At 42.4% G+C, this 17687-nt stretch overlaps 1 protein-coding gene across 6 annotated transcripts in view; it reads right to left on the reverse strand.

The window, feature by feature from the left end:
- Window positions 1–1367: 1367 nt before the first annotated feature.
- Window positions 1368–17687, reverse strand: part of LOC108415687 (immunoglobulin superfamily member 10-like) — a 28412-nt gene continuing 12092 nt past the window's right edge. For all 6 annotated transcript variants that reach the window (XM_017688737.2, XM_037543684.1, XM_037543682.1 and 3 more), the window contains 6 exons: window positions 14237–14377; window positions 8365–8412; window positions 4425–4700; window positions 3475–3813; window positions 2010–2258; window positions 1368–1921 (listed from right to left, as the gene is read on the reverse strand). In XM_017688737.2, coding sequence (XP_017544226.2) covers window positions 1734–1921; window positions 2010–2258; window positions 3475–3813; window positions 4425–4700; window positions 8365–8412; window positions 14237–14377 — 1241 coding nt within the window. In that variant the 3' untranslated portion in view covers window positions 1368–1733. The remainder of the gene's footprint in view (window positions 1922–2009; window positions 2259–3474; window positions 3814–4424; window positions 4701–8364; window positions 8413–14236; window positions 14378–17687) is intronic.

The raw sequence follows: 17687 nt of genomic DNA on the forward strand, positions 1-17687 counted from the left end.
TTTAATTAACGTATATTATTTTTGAGACTTAAAAAAATGTTCGGGCGGAATATCACATACTTTCGGTTCGCTTGACTGACATGTCGGCGTCGTCACCCCCCCCACCCCCCAGTTCGCTAGAGTGAGATGTCGTCGTCGTTTTAATATATTATGTGGCTCTCACTGAAATAAATTTCCAATTATTTTGCTTTTATGGCTCTCTGAGTCAAAAAGGTTGCTGACCCCTGCACTAGGCGAACCTTTTTTTTTCTCGCAGACACGTCGGTACGCCGGAATTCCGGTGTGGCGCCTGAAAACTATCAGGCCTGCAGTAGAGTCAGGGTTAGCATTAGATACAGTGGAGTCAGCATTAGCAATAGATACACTAGATTCAGGATTAGCATCAGAAACAGTAGAGTCAGGGTTAGCGTTCGATACAGTAGAGTTAGGGTTAGCATTAGATACAGTAGAGTCAGGGTCAGCTTTAATCTCTTAAATCACTGTCATGAAGAACAGTCTACTTTTTAAGGTCAAAGCTAATTTGATATGTGAACAGATTGTCAATCTGGACCCAGTGGTTTGTTACGGCTCTGTAGCCACAGGGAAATGCTGCATTTAGCTTGATGAACAAATCAGACAGTAAACCAGAGCAACTGCATCCAGACTGAGGTTTGAACCGCCAAAGCGAGTCTCAACAGGTAGACGAGGCCGTCTTAGCCTACAGTATCTATCAGAACGTCTGTAGGTGGAGCCAGAGAACTTGTAGAGAGGAGACTTTCAACTCTGTCTTTTGGGTTACTCAAACACTAGGGGTCAAAATGAATGGGTTGATATGGAGCATTTGAACAAAATCATAGTTTATAAATGCTGAAGCATTTTAACTATAAAAGAATTCAATAATTTCCTGAACAGCATAAAACATTTTAACAGTGCTGTTATATTATAAGAGCTTTTAAACTTGAGTTATAGGAATTTAAAACGGCACCTCATGTATGTTCATGATGTCAGTGAGCGTGAACAGCCAATGAGCTGCTCTGCTCGCCGACCAATCAGCTCTCAGTAGCAGTAATGCTAAACAATCAGCTCTCAGTAGCAGTAATGCTAACCAATCAGCACTCCGTAGCAGTAATGCTGACCAATCAGCTCTCAGTAGCAGTAACACTAACCAATCAGCTCTCAGTAGCAGTAACACTAACCAATCAGCTCTCAGTAGCAGTAACACTAACCAATCAGCTCTCAGTAGCAGTAACACTAACCAATCAGCTCTCAGTAGCAGTAACACTAACCAATCAGCTCTCAGTAGCAGTAACTCTAACCAATCAGCTCTCAGTAGCAGTAACACTAACCAATCAGCTCTCAGTAGCAGTAACACTAACCAATCAGCTCTCAGTAGCAGTAACACTAACCAATCAGCTCTCAGTAGCAGTAACACTAACCAATCAGCTCTCAGTAGCAGTAGTGTTAGTGTCTGTTTTTTGTAGATAAAGGAAACATACAGGTGAGTTTCCTTTGGTGTTTAGTGAAACACTTCCGTCTGCTGTCTAAAATTAAAAGAATGTTTTGTGTAAAAGATTATAAACTGCTTTAACTTTTAGTTTTTAGCCTTTGAGTTCCATTCACCCCGACTCCCTCGAGGGCGCCCTCTGCTGTTCTGCAGTTGTGTTTTTAATATAACAGGGGAAATAGGAAGTGGCCAGATTCCTCATAAGCCAGCTCTGGCGAAGCGTCTGAGGCTATGAGTAGCTTAGCTTCAGCTACAGCTGGCTCTGGTCTGTGTCATTGTGGGCCACGTTGCAGTTGTGTCTATGTGATGTCAGGTTCTTCAGGATGTAGTGGCCCATGTGGGTGTGTCGGTAATACTTGCAGTAGCAAAAGGAGACCACAATTACCAGCAACACCAAGCAAAGCACAGCACAGACAATGATGATCAGCATGTAGTCCTCTAATAAAGAAACAAAGGAACAGAACATCAGCTTCACTTTCTCAGATCAGATCTACATGTACAGCGTTTACATGATCTTCACACTCACCTACAACGTTAACCACCACAGTCACTGAATCAGAGCCTTCATCGTTGTTGGCAGTGCAGATGTACTGACCCTGATCCTCTGACTGGACGCTGTTGATGAAGATGGAGGAGTTTGTGTGGTTCTTGTTTCTAGGTGAGCTCCAGGAGTACTGAGGACTGGGGTTACCATGAGCTGAACAGTTCAGAACCAGCTCATCACCCTGAGTTAGCGATATGGTACCGTTGGAAAGTTGTGTTATGGTGGGCTTGTCTGATGAGAAACATAGAGGACACTGTTAGACACAGATGGTGACTAGGTTTCAATACATTTTAAATACACTGTCATTAGAAGATCCTGAGGAAACCGCAAAATAAAGATAATAAAAGATAAAGACACTGTAAACAAAGGAATAAAATAAACAGGACAGAAACGAGAGAACATACAGCAAGGCTACGAGGTTACAGTAGAAGAGCAGTACTGAGTGAGGGGATAAGTTTTCAGTCACAAAAGTGAGTGGCTGTAGCTCTTGTTGCCAGCAGGAGCTCAATCTTTTAAACCTGACTGTTTACTTGAACTAAACACCTGCAACGAGTTCATTAATACAGGCTCAGTTTCTGAGCTGCTGAGCTGAGTGTTGAGTGTTTATGTTGCTTGAGCTGCAGCTGAAATGAAGCTAGTGCATGATAGGACTGGTAATAATAATAATAATAATAATAATAATAATAAGTTTAGTTTATATAGTCCCTTTCACAAACCCAAGGACGCTTTACATCATAAAAAATTAAGACTACAGACAGGAAAAAAGGAAGGCTTTTAGCGGGGATTTGAAGGAAGACAGAGAAGAGCAGTTACAAAGAGTGGAAGGTAGAGAATTCCAGAGTTTGGGGGCAGCAGCACTGAAAGATCTGCCACCCATGGTAGAAAGTCTAGTTGAGGGAACTGTGAGGAGTCCAGAATTAGAAGATCAGAGGGCACGAGACGAACAATATAGAGAAATGAGATCAGAAAGGAATGTCGGAGCCAGACCATGTAAAGCCTTGAAGGTAAGAAGAAGAATTTTGTACTTGGAATTGTGTGGAATTGTGTAGAACTGAGGTGTAACTGCTGCCCCATAGATTGTTGTTGGGGAAGGAGAGTCGGGGGCACATTGCGTTACAGTGCATGATGGGGACTGTAGTGCAGTACATTGTGAAATGGGCTAATATTTATAAAAACTGAAAAACCTTCGTGGGCCGGTTCTTGTGTTTGACACATGGGATCAAAGAGGTCATGATGTTAGCCTATCCCTGAAGCCGTTATCCCATAATCTTGCAATTGAGTCTTTTATGAAAACATAAGTAAACATTTTATGAAACCTTTTATGAAAACATAAATAAACCTGAGCTTTTATTTGAATCAAATGGTGTCCATGGTTTGGTCTGTCAACCGGCCAACACTGGACTACAGCACTGCTACACAGTTCTGTTCACAGGTGTAATAAACTCACAGTGCACTGTGAGCTTCAGACGTTCTGATGATCCCACTTGTGGTTGTTGGAGCTGCTCCAGCTTCAGTAGAGCTGTACACTGATACTGGACTCCATCTTCATCACGGCTGGCTGAGACATTCAGTGTGGACGTCACATTCCCGTTCTTCCTCTCCTCTCCAGAAGCTCTGAAACTTCCATACGGCATTTCAGTCATGTTGTTGTTCTGGTCCACTCTGGTCCACTGCACAGTAAGGTTCTGTAATGGACCCACATTCTCAATCTCACACTTCAGCTTCATCATCTGACCTTCTGACCACACGCTGGACTCAGAGCTGATCTTCACACTGTCTGGATGCTCTGAATAGAGAGAGGCAACACATACAAACAATTTATAATTATATTAAAAAAAGATTTATTTATGTAGCACTTTTTACAACAAGCATTTTCACAGAGCAGCTTTACACAGAATCCAGATCAAAGCTTAAAATAACTGCTGTTGACAACGACAGTGCAAAGAAAATCTCCCTCAGATGAAGAGGAAGGAAATTTGACAGGAACCAAGACTCAAAATCCTCCCCTGATTGACACCAAAATTGATAATAAATTACAGTGAAAATTACATTAACAGGCCAGCTAGACTAAACTGGCTAGACAAACTCTAATTACCTAGAACATGGAAAAAGAACTGACCATCAGTGGACAGGAGTATTCATACTAACTAATGAGAGCCAATGACTGTTAAAAGCCTCTCACTCTAACAAATGAGAACCAGATGAATGAAAAGCAGTGACTCCTGTTAGAATCGTATCCCAGTGATCATTTCTGTGGTCGGAGTGTAAATCCACAGTAAACTCTGGGATCAGAGAGTGGATCTGTGTAAGGCAGTGAGTGGAAAGTGGAAAAGCAGCTTTCAGCTTTTCAGTGCTGCAGTACTGAGGAAGCTGAGCAGGTGGGATCACTGTACTCACTGTAAAGCGTCAGATGGACCTTCCGTTTACATTGTTCTGTATTCGGCACTGACAGGTAACAGAACATCTCTCTTCCGTTCACCTCCCACTTTGTCAGACTGGGCGATGTCCACACCAAACTTGTCTCATTCACAGTATCGTCAGAATAAATCTGAGACTCCCAGCCCAGCTTGTACACTGATGAAGGTTCGGATGGTATGGAGCAGTTCACTTTAACAGGTTCTCCGTACTCCACCAGCAGGGAGTCATTGGAAACAGTGAGTGTAGAACAGACATCTGTTAACGGAAACAGAACAGATTCCAGACAGATGTTTATCAGACTGTAAAACCCTCCAACAGTCACAGGGCTGGAGAGCTATTGCCCACTGTCCAGTCTAAATCTCCAGAAATCCCTGGACTAGCACTGAGCAATAAAGTAAGCAAGTAAAATTTCTTTAACTAAAGTACACTTTAAACAACAGGTGATCAAAGTGCTGGACATGAGAATTTATGACAAAAACACAGAACAAATACAAAGAACTTAAAAACAAACAGGCTAATCTATTAATAATGATGCTAACAATAGTAGTCTTACAGAAATAATATTTTAAATAATCCCTCACGCTCTACAGAGTGTCTCCTATTCACCATTTCTCTGACTCCGAGAGACAAAAACTGAGTAGTTTCTGGCTCACAGAATCAGAATCTGATTCTAAATCGGATCATCAAGCACATTATCATAGAATCAGGTTTGGAAAAATTAAGTGACAAAGTTGTTTCTGACCCAAATAATTAGTAAAAGATTAAGATTCATCTTTTTAATAAAGAAATCAAGTCGGTTCTGGATCACAGGATAACTTTAATGTCTGTTTTAGAGATGTGAAAGGTGTTTCTGGCTTAAAGGGTCAGATTAACATTCAAAACCACACACATCTTTCAGATTCAATCATCATCTCAACATTCAGAGTAAAAACAAGGTTTTATAAAAATATTATTATTGTAGTGTTAATAATAATAGTTATTATTATTATTATTATTATGAAATATAATAAGAGCCATCAGCCTGACAGGCTTCATCAGATCAGCTCTGAGAGCCAACAGTCTGACAGGATTTATCAGATTAGCTCGGAGAGCCAACAGCTCTGTGGTTGGTACGCTCTCCATTATGTAACATTCTGATCGGCCTTGCTCTTTCGTGTAGTTACATCCTCACAGCTCCGAGAGCCAACAGCCTGGAAGGATGTATCAGATCAGCTCTGAGAGCCAACAGCCTGACAGGATGTATGAGATCAGCTCCAAGAGCCAACAGCCTGGAAGGATGTATGAGATCAGCTCCAAGAGCCAACAGCCTGACAGGATGTATCAGATCAGCTCCGAGAGCCAACAGCCTGACAGGATTTATCAGTGTCAGTGAGGCTTTACAGTATATACTAATATTATCTGCAAAATTCATTAAATACTGCATTTCAAATCTAATCAGGTACAGAAATTCTTACCAGCTTCAGGTTATGTAGAGCTGCTCTAATCAGTATTAAGTATAGTGACAATTTACCTCAGTTATTTTGTATATAACATTATAATGTGATTCCCATGGAACTGCTAGTGAAAGTTAGTATCACGTCACGATAGATATTGAATGAAATGAAGACCCGAAAGATCAAATACTGTGAACTGAAGGAAAAAACCTGATTTGGTGCATATCATAAAGAAAAAGATGATTACAGACATCCCAAGTCTCCCGGAAGCTCTGGGAGTCACCCGCATATTATACGATTATACATAGCGGCTCCCTGATGCCCACAAGCCAGATAAAATCTCCTGGAATCTAGAACGAGCGGCCAAGAGCGCACACAAACGCACACATAGGCGACACAGACTTTTTTTCCCAATCACGAAAAAACTTCCGGGAGACTTGGGATGTCTGTGATTACAAATAAAAATCACATCTATAGTCGGTCGATGGGGAACATTTACTTCCAGGGAGGAAGCAGAACTGGAGCAGTGGTTTCAGTGGTGTGTGTGTGTGTGTGTGTGTGTGTGTGTGTGTGTGTGTGTGTGTGTGTTTATATATATATATATATATATATATATACACACACACACACACAGGGTGGGCCATTTATATGGATACACCCAAATAAAATGGAAATGGTTGGTGATATTAACTTCCCATTAGTGGCACATTAGTTTATGGGAGGGGGAAAACTTTTCAAGATGGGTGGTAACCATGGTGGCATTTTGAAGTCGGACATTTTGGATCCAACTTTAGTTTTTTCGATGGGAAGAGGGTCGTGTGACACATCAAGCTGATTGGGAATTTCACAAGAAAAACAGTGGTGTGCTTGGTTTTAACGTCACTTTATTCTTTCTGACCACTCATAAAATGTGTTCAGAGTGCTGCCCATTGTGTTGGATCGTCAGTGCAGCCTCTTCTCCCGCTCTTCACACACTGAGAGCAACACCACAGAAGGAATGCCAGCACAGGCTTCCAGTATCTGTAGTTTCAGGTGCTGCACATCTCGTATCTTCACAGCATAGACAACTGCCCTCAGATGACCCCAAAGATAAAAGTCTAAGGGGGTCAGATCGGGAGACCTTGGGGGCCATTCAACTCTTAGGTGGTTGCTAGGCTGCTGAGGGAGTGTTGCTCTGTGGTGACTACAGTGATTAGGCAGCTCTTAGGTGGTTGCTAGGCTGCTGAGGGAGTGTTGCTCTGTGGTTACTACAGTGATTAGGCAGCTCTTAGGTGGTTGCTAGGCTGCTGAGGGAGTGTTGCTCTGTGGTTACTACAGTGATTAGGCAGCTCTTAGGTGGTTGCTAGGCTGCTGAGGGAGTGTTGCTCTGTGGTTACTACAGTGATTAGGCAGCTCTTAGGTGATTGCTAGGCTGCTGAGGGAGTGTTGCTCTGTGGTGACTACAGTGATTAGGCAGCTCTTAGGTGGTTGCTAGGCTGCTGAGGGAGTGTTGCTCTGTGGTTACTACAGTGATTAGGCAGCTCTTAGGTGGTTGCTAGGCTGCTGAGGGAGTGTTGCTCTGTGGTTACTACAGTGATTAGGCAGCTCTTAGGTGATTGCTAGGCTGCTGAGGGAGTGTTGCTCTGTGGTTACTACAGTGATTAGGCAGCTCTTAGGTGGTTGCTAGGCTGCTGAGGGAGTGTTGCTCTGTGGTGACTACAGTGATTAGGTAGCTCATAGGTGGTTGCTAGGCTGCTGAGGGAGTGTTGCTCTGTGGTGACTACAGTGATTAGGCAGGTCTTAGGTGATTGCTAGGCTGCTGAGGGAGTGTTGCTCTGTGGTTACTACAGTGATTAGGCAGCTCTTAGGTGGTTGCTAGGCTGCTGAGGGAGTGTTGCTCTGTGGTGACTACAGTGATTAGGCAGCTCTTAGGTGGTTGCTAGGCTGCTGAGGGAGTGTTGCTCTGTGGTGACTACAGTGATTAGGCAGCTCTTAGGTGGTTGCTAGGCTGCTGAGGGAGTGTTGCTCTGTGGTGACTACAGTGATTAGGCAGCTCTTAGGTGGTTGCTAGGCTGCTGAGGGAGTGTTGCTCTGTGGTGACTACAGTGATTAGGCAGCTCTTAGGTGGTTGCTAGGCTGCTGAGGGAGTGTTGCTCTGTGGTGACTACAGTGATTAGGTAGCTCATAGGTGGTTGCTAGGCTGGGGCTAAACAGTTGTTATTTTATCCCATTTATTTGCCAGGTGGTTGCTATGGTGTATTAGGTTGCTGTTAGAGCATTACTAAGCATTTCATTGTAGTAGGTGCACAACCAGATTTTTTTAAAGCAGGCAGTTTTGTGATGAAAGTTGAGATGATATTGATTAAATCACTGATGACATCACAAATAAAAAACAGGCCGTTTGATGATGTCAGGTTACCCCAACATATCATCAAGACTGCAATAAATACTGTGGTGACTTTTAATATGATAGGCACTTAACACCATTCATTTAAACTTTTACTTACCTGAAGTCCGGGGGGTTCCAGGTGAGGTAGAAGCCACGACGTTGGTACCTGTAAAAGAGAAAAACGTAAGGTTAAATATAGATTAACAATAAAACATGCATCTGTATATAGGAAAGAAATGGCCATTCTATCTCTATAAGCAATTTAATGTGTGGATTGTTTGTTCCATTGTCACCCCAGACTGGCTAATGGTCCAACCCAGAATTAAAATGGGAGGGGCTACCAGGTTAAAAGGGAAGGGGGACAATGGAGAAGGGGAAGGGAAGAACGTTTTAACACTAGCATGACTGAGATTTCAGGATCCTCAGGAAATCACCGCTCCTTCTTGCCAGCAATTAGCAGGACTATAAGTCAACTTTTATTATGTTAATTCACAGAGAAGCACTGAGGCAGCAGCTCTGTGGTGCATCCAGAAAGCCTAGTAACACCTGTCTTTCTCTCCCTATGCCTGTTAATAAATAAATATATAATTTACTGATTGTTGATTGTTGTTATAATTTCTCCATATCATTATCATCAGTATGTTTGATTTTCTACAGTAAATTAAAATGAAAAAGGTTTTGCACCGCATGTATTTGTTTTATCATTATATATCATTAAAAATCCCGTTTTTGGATACAGTTATACAGAACTACTAAATTGTGCCGTGTCTCGAGGAGACGATGTCACGTGACCGCTACAAAGAAATTATGCAGCCAAGATTTTTTGTCGGCTTATATCATAAAATTTGTTCATGTATTTATACACAAATTCTGCCCTCCATTCCTTATCAAGAAAACGGCCTTAGTTAGACAGATCCCCAAAACCCAGTTTTGACTAGACAAGTCATGATCCCTGAGATGATCTCATCAGGAGGCGTGGCCAGCAGTGCATGTTCTCTGTCTCAGCACTTCCAGTCAGCCAGCTAACTGTGTCCTACCAGGAAAGCTGAACAGACCTGTTACCTTTCCCTACTGTTTGCACCAAATCAGTCTCAGGTGTTGATCTGCCTTGCTGTTTAATTCTAACCTTCTCCTCATAAGGAAGACTGTCTAATGGCTTTGATAAATCAGGTGGACAGTATTAGCGTTGTCTGCCATTGCGTAAACCTCGCTAGCTGGCTAATTTACTCCGTCCGAGTCAGCAGTATGAATGAGTGATTGAACGAACTAACGAAACAAAATTAAACTCAAACAAGGAAATGTTGAAATGATGTTAAACTGAAACAGGGAAATACTGTAAGTGTGTTTTATTTACACTGTGAACAATGGAAATGCGCAAGTAATTTCACCAAGCAAACACCAAGAAACGGGCTTTGTCTTTCATAAATAGGTCAAAATAGCTATCAATCAAAATGGGATTCAGCCTTTCGACTGATCCTCCAATCATCTTGGAGGATGGGACTGGGGCAGTCATGGGCTGGAGGTTAGGGAACCAGCCTCGTGACCGGAAGGGCGCCGGTTCAATCCTCAGAACCAACAGCACATGACTGAAGTGTCCTTGAGCAAGACGCCCAACCCCAAACTGCTCCCCGGGTGCTGCATATTGGGCTGCCCAACACTCTGGGCAAGTGTGCTCACTAGTGTGTATGTGGTGTTTCACTGCACGGATGGGTTAAATGCGGAGATGAAATTTTCCTGTTTGTGGGACTAATAAGGGTCACTTAATCTTAATCTTGCAGAAGCTCCGCGTCCAGACCCGCCCACCCACCGCTCCATTCACCCCCAGAGACGCTCAGCATCCAGGGGCAGGACAAAATTGTGGCATTTGTCCAATGAGCGGCGAGTTTCTAAGCAATGAAGAAAACCGTCCCATGCAGTCCCACTGAAGTGAAAAGACGCACAGCTTCTAACGCATTTGTAGTGAGTGAAATGTTAACACAACTGTACATATTTGACCATTTAATTTTAGGGGAAGCTGAGCTTCCCTTGCAGTCTTAGAGGAATCACAGCTGCTCTGTCCGGCGCTGCTAAATGCCCTTGAATTATAACTTTTGAAACACGATTCTACAAATTCTCTGTGGCACTGTTGGATCAGCAACATACACTTGGGTTGTAAGTTCAAGTGCACCTTCAAGTTGTGTCTCGTTAGGTGCTCTGGGAGCTGTAGGATCTTTCTGTGGGCACGGGGGGGGTGGTGCTTCCAACTCATTCCTTATCATTACCAAGACAATAGGCATTAATCACTTCACAGCAGGGGAGTGGGCTACAGGGTGTCTTGTTTTCCTTTACGAACATTTTCGTATTAGGAAAGGTCTGTGTGGCTTTGTAGCCTCTGACCCTATGTCACAGAATTGTTTTAGTTCTGTAGGTGACAAATGGTTGCCAGATGCTGATTGCAGAATCAGTGGGGTCATTTGGTCATGGCTTTGTTTTTCTTTTATTTTTTTTCCTTTTTTTTCCTCACGAGTGTAAATACTTTGGTGTGTAGAACTAAAATAAAACTGTTAAATAGAGTCCTGTTGTCCAAGACTGTTGAGTGGTGAGCCTCCAGACCACTCATTGACCACAGCACCATCAAAATGGCAATCACATTTACCACAGGCTGTCCTAAAATCACTGCTATAGTGAGCTTTTCTTCACACTGAACGTGATGTCACTGTGGAGTGAAGGCCTGGAGAAGGAGGGGTGAGATAGTCGAGTCCTGTCATTGTAATTTGACGTAAAAATGTCAAGCACTAGAACCCTTAACTTTGTAACACTACACTACAGTACAGTACAGTAAGGCTGATTTCTGCTGCCGTTCTAATGGATATGCAGTGTTAAGTTAGTGCCAGGCTAACGGTGGTGCACATTAACAGTGGTGAACATTAACAGTGGTGAACATTGACTTTCCCTCATTGGGTGAAACTCTGATGTTGCTCTAGTTTAAACTCTGACATTTGAAGCCTGTAATGAGCTTTATTGTGTTTTAGTGTTTCAGTAAATCCTTCAGTAAATTCTTCAACTTGAAGCCTCAGTCTGAACCCTGGAGGAGGCTTTAGTCCAGCACGCTTCACTTTACTTAGAGTGGACTAATACAGCTTATGAGCTCTTATAATTTATCATGAACAGCACTTATAATGCATTATTTTAACCATTTATAATGCATAATAAGCATGGCTGTAACATGTAATGCATCTTTATAAATACTTATTTCCATGTTTATGAGGCCTTATGAATGCATTATAACATGTTATGAATGTATTTATAGATGCTTACAAATGTGACATTCATATAATGTGTTACTAATTATTCATATGTTATAAACTGCTTAAAACCCTGAAAGGCTTTTACTACCAAGAGAAAGAACATCAAAGACCAACGATATCAAGAATGAGACACCTAAATACTGACTCTACCAAGAGAAAGAGCATTAAAGACCGGCACTGCCAAGACAAAGAGCCCTAAATACTGGCAGCACCAAGAATAAGACACTTTAACTGGCACTACCAGAAGACACAGCCTTAAAGTCTTTTACCACCAACAGTATGAGTCATAGCATTAGCTAAAAGCGCTACAGGCTGACATTACCACCACAATGCATCCAAAAGTCTGGCACCTAGATTTAGAGGCCATAGGACTGGTGAAAAGCAGGAGTCATAAAAGCTGATAGCATGAAATCTTAAAGCTTTAAAAACAAATGCTACCGAAAGTAAGAGCACTAAAGAGTAACACTACCAAATCTAAGAGCCCAAAAGACTGGTAGTACAAAAAAAATGAATAAAATAGCTGTAAAGACTGGCATTACCAAGAGAAAGAGCCCTAAAAACTGGCACTGCGAAGACTCAAACCCATAAAGTCTGGTATTTTCTCCACTTGTTTCACTGAAAGGTCTCTTATATTTAGCCCTGAGCTGATAGGAAACGTTAAGTGACACACACTCCATATGTACTCACCATTGTTTGTGTGTGTGTATTCCACATACACACCCAGGACGACCACAAATTTGAACAGAACACACACTGTCATCCTGATCCAACTCAACAACTCCACAGAGTAGAGAAAAGAGAAAGTAACATCAAACATACAGCCCCTAACTGACCACTCCCCACTTCCTATCTTTAACCGAGTGGCACATCCAGAACCAGATTCCTCTGTGTGTGTGTGTGTGTGTGTGTGTGTATGTGTGTTTCTGCAAACCTGCAAATTATTTCCTGAGGAAAACACAAGTCCCTCAAAAATTCCTGTTTCTATCTGTGGATCAGGAAGAGAACAAGATGAAGGAGAAAAACTGTGTGATATACGATTACAGCACAAGATTTGTAACTGTTAGAAATGTTTTGTCAGATGGTTTGAGAGAAAAAATAAAACTTTTAAATTGTCTAAAAAAGTGCAAAAGATCTAATAAAGTGTATTTTCTGAAGAAAATGCACAGACTTTACAAACAGCTCTAAACACTGGAACTACCCAGAGTAAGAGCCCTAAAGACTGACAGTACCCAGAGTAAGAGCCCTAAAGACTGACAGTACCAAGAGTAAGAGCCCTAAAGACTGACACTACCAAGAGTAAGATCCTTATATATTCTTTTCCATTTATGTCCCTGCTGCCAATTCCAGAGCTGCTAAATGTTTTTAAATTGTTTTTAAACAATGACGGTAATGATCTATCTATGTATTGGTTGATTAATTTAATTAGACTAAATAAGACAAAGCCCAAATATGTGCCTAGTGTGTGGTGCCAGGACTGGGATTGGGAGTCCGGTCCTAATGGTTCTGGACTGAGTTTAGCAGGTAATGTGTGGTTTTGTTTGGGTTGGCACTCAAATGGTGATCAAAACAATCGGTTACAGTAAGCTAGCACATGGTTTCCTAACTACTGGGCCACAGACCACAACTGGGCCGAGAAGAACCCGTCTGTGGGTGACCCAGTGGTCCGTAGTGGGATGATAAAGGCACTAACAGAAACCTCTAGACAGAAGTTTGAGCTGAAGCTTGGAGTTACATTTCTAGAACATACATTTGTAATATGTTTGTTTTCTGTGTATAATATTTACATTTCTACATCTTTTTAATGCTATTTTGGGTGTTTATAATTCGACTCAAATGGTGGATCCGATCTTTGAGCTGCTTTTCAGGCCGAATTTTAAGAAAAGGTTGAACTAGCGCTTGATTGGCTGCTGTAAGGATGAAAAGCTCTCTAACAGCTTTTACACTGAACTCAGAGAGCTGTCTTGTTAATGCTCCCTGTTGATGTTATAGAAAGGCAACTGGGAAAAGCTGAGTGGGAATTTCCTAGTGGCAATCTGTTCCATTCTGTGGACTTTTCCTGCTCGGAAGTCTGAAAACGCTGTCATGAAGACAACAATACGTCGGGTTTAGTGTTCTGTGAAGTTGGATTAATTCGGCTGTTCTCCTCTGAGTAAAGCAGTCTGAAGAGAGAGAGAGAGAGAGAGAGAGAGAGAGAGAGAGAGAGAGAGAGAGAGAGAGAGAGAGAGAGAGAGAGAGAGAGACAGAGAGAGAGACAGAGAGAGAGAGACAGAGAGAGACAGAGAGAGAGAGAGAGAGAGAGAGAGAGAGAGAGACAGAGAGAGAGAGAGAGAGACAGAGACAGAGAGACAGAGAGAGAGAGAGAGACAGAGAGAGAGAGAGAGAGAGACAGAGACAGAGAGAGAGACAGAGAGAGAGAGAGAGAGACAGAGAGAGAGACAGAGAGAGAGAGACAGAGAGAGAGAGAGAGAGAGACAGAGAGACAGAGAGAGAGAGAGAGAGAGACAGAGAGAGAGAGAGAGACAGAGAGAGAGACAGAGAGAGAGAGAGACAGAGAGAGAGAGAGAGACAGAGAGAGAGAGAGAGAGACAGAGAGAGAGACAGAGAGAGAGAGAGAGAGAGAGAGAGAGACAGAGAGAGAGAGAGACAGAGAGAGAGAGAGAGACAAAGAGAGAGACAGAGAGAGAGAGAAAGGTTGTATGTTACCCTTTGCAGCATTTCTGGGTGGAGTTGCTTTAGTTGAGCTGCTGGTTTTGTTATCCTGAGTGCTGGACTTCCTCTTGACCTTTAAAATGGCAGGAATTAGTCTGTTCTCAATCTCACACTCCAGCGCCCCCTCCTGCCAGCCTGGTGAAACAACAGCACACATCCTGTGAATTCTTCGTTTAGGACCACAGTTCAGAACAAACAATAGGCCCAAATCTTATGAGCTGCATTGGCCACTCAGTCAGCGTTACGGTACAGAAACTTCCAAAGATAAACATCATTTCCTATAAATGTGTAAACTTCCAGTTAGACAACAGCGTTTTAGGAGCAGCTTTACTTTCATTTTTGTAAAACTAACAATCTGAAAACTCTTAATGGCCAGTTTATGTTCCAGGGCAACATTATGCATCTGACTATGTTAACGATGTGGTGCTTTGTTTCACTATACAAACAATATGCAGATGCACTTCCTAACACCCTGCCCATCAAAAGTCTGAGGACAACATCAAAAGGTTTTTAATCTGTTGTACTGTCTCACTATATTATGATTGCATGAACACTCACGTCTGTGAAGGAGTCATACTGACAGAAAACCCAGTATTACTCAGAAGCTTGGATTTTTCTATCAAGCAGTTCAACAACTCACAATCAAGAGAATAAAGTGTTCAACCTGATCAATATACAGTGGTGACGGTCTCAATTTGAACTGCTTCAGCATTCACTGTATATGAAACCCACTGATTCTCATGGAGAACCATTTACAACACAATCACGAAATGGAGAAAACCATTTGAGCATAAAATGTTTCTATATAGAACTCATTGTTGCCTTTACTAAAAAAAACCTTGAAGATCCATCTGTTTGTTGTGTGTTGGAGCTGGATTTGTTTTAGGAGTTTCTGTAATGTAATTCTTGGGATTCGAGACTGGCTGATTTAAACTGGATTAAACATCTTTGTAATTTTATCTCAGACAGCCTGAATCGAATTGAATCAGGCTCTAAGATTAAAACCAAACAAACAAAAAGCTAAAACTTGCTTTAAGGTGATACCCAAAAGAGTAGCATTAGGCTAGTAAAGTGAGCTTGTTCAATTTACCAAACTCCGCCCATCAGGACAGAGAAATCACTGCACTGTTAGAGGCACTGTTAAAATCACTGTAGATTACAGCAGTCCTGGATAAAGGGACTGTAGATTACAGCAGTCCAGGATAATGGAGCTATATATTTCAGCAGTCCAGGATAAAGGGACTGTAGATTACAGCAGTCCAGGATAAAGGGACTGTAGATTACAGCAGTCCAGGATAAAGGGACTGTAGATTTCAGCAGTTCAGGATAAAGGAACTGTAGATTATAGCAGTCCAGGATAAAGGAACTGTAGATTACAGAAGTCCAGGATAAAGGCACTATAGATTGTATAGATTGCAGCAGTCCAGGATAAAGGGACTGTAGATTACCGCAGTCCAGAATGAAGGAACTATAGATTACAGCAGTCCAGGATAAAGGGACTGTAGATTTCAGCAGTCCAGGATAAAGGAACTGTAGATTACAGCAGTCCAGGATGAAGGGACTGTAGATTTCAGCAGTCCTGGATAAAGTGACTATCGATTTCAGCAGGCCAGGATAAAGGAACTGTAGATTAAAGCAGTCCAGGATAAGGGAACTGTAGATTCCAGAAGTCCAGGATAAAGGGACTGTAGATTATGGCAGTCCAGATTAAAGGAACTGTAGATTACAGCAATTCAGGATAAAGGGACTGTAGATTTCAGCAGGCCAGGATAAAGGGACTGTAGGTTTCAGCAGTCTAGGATAAAGGAACTGTAGATTCCAGAAGTCCAGGATAAAGGCACTGTAGATTACAGCAGTCCAGGATAAAGGGACTGTAGATTACAGCAGTCCAGGATAAAGGGACTGTAGATTTCAGCAGGTCAGGATAAAATGACTATCGATTACAACAGTCCAGGATAAAGGGACTATAGATTACATCAGTCCAGGATAAAGGGACTGTAGATTTCAGCAGGCCAGGATAAAAGGACTATCGATTACAGCAGTCCAAAATAAAGGGACTATAGATTACATCAGTCCAGGATAAAGGGACTGTAGATTCCAGGAGGCCAGGATAAAGTGACTGTAGATTACAGCAGTCCATGATAAAGAGACTGTAGATTTCAGGAGGTCAGGATAAAGTGACTATCGATTACAGCAGTCCAGGATAAAGGGACTGTAGAGTTCAGCAGTCCAGGATAAAGGGACTCTTAAAAGTCAATCTCAGTTTTAACAGTTAGCTTTGTCCCTTGGTGGCTGTGGTCTGTTAGCAGGTGCTATTACATTGCACTAAAGTTGATTTAAACAGAATTACCATCACTGAGGGAGCTCAGTATTATAGATAATATTACTAACTGGGTTTATTTGGAGGGGGCTATTAATGCTGCTGAATGAAGAGAGCTGAGCCGACTGATCCGACTCACTGAGAAGAGCGGAATCCCCATCAGCAAAGCTTCCAGTCAGCAGCTGATGACACCTGATTGCTGATGTAGCTGTGCAATGTGTGGTTCACACAGATGCTGAAGTGTTTACTTCTGTTTATTAAACACTATTTTTATGTATCAACTTGATCCAGCAATGCACTGATGCAATATAACATTAGAAAGCTTGAAATCTCAGGATTTGATTCCCACAAACAATTTTATGATCTGTTATTCACAGCAGTTACGATTCTCTCATTTGCAGCATAAGAAAAAAGTCTCATGGCCCCCACAGAGACATCATAATCCAAAACATGTGGTCTGATAACACGGCAAGAGTCAGAGATCAGTGTAGAGATCTATGAGTCAGGAGGAAATAACTCTGTCCTCCATTCTAGACTCTGTTACTGAGTCACTAACTCAGACAGTTATAATGTGTTTCCTTTCAAATGACACAGTCCAAAGCATGTGAGAACAGCACCCCCTTTGGGTTAGAGGTCTGCACAGGACTTGTTTTTCAGTCCTGCTCCCGCCTGCTCCCGCTCCCAGTCCTGCCTGCTCCTGCTCCCGCTCCCGCTCCCACTCCCACTCCCGCCCGATCCTGCTCCCACTCCCGCCCGCTCCTGTTCCTGCTGCAACTGAAACATTCGCTCCCTCTCTTCCCATGAAGCTCTGAAAAGGTTCTCTACTGAAATAACAGCAGTTGTGGTCATCAGGTTCACTGAGTGACTTCACCAAACACTGTTTAAACACAGAGCAGGAGTTAAACTGCAGTGTTACACATGAGGGCTGTGCAGGTTTCTCTCTCATGTGCTGTCTCATTTTGACCAATCAGAGAGCCCGAGTGGACCACTTTGTGCTGCAGCTTCTCATCCCACTGCTTGGCAGGCAGTGGTTGTGCTGCTCTGTTTATTAATAAACGCTGACATGTTCATTTACTTTGTTTAATCTATCAGTTCTTAACAACACTGTCCTGCTGGCTCTGTTAC

Source organism: Pygocentrus nattereri, chromosome 12 (assembly GCF_015220715.1).
Source record: "Pygocentrus nattereri isolate fPygNat1 chromosome 12, fPygNat1.pri, whole genome shotgun sequence".
NCBI classification, from domain to species: Eukaryota; Metazoa; Chordata; class Actinopteri; order Characiformes; family Serrasalmidae; genus Pygocentrus; species Pygocentrus nattereri.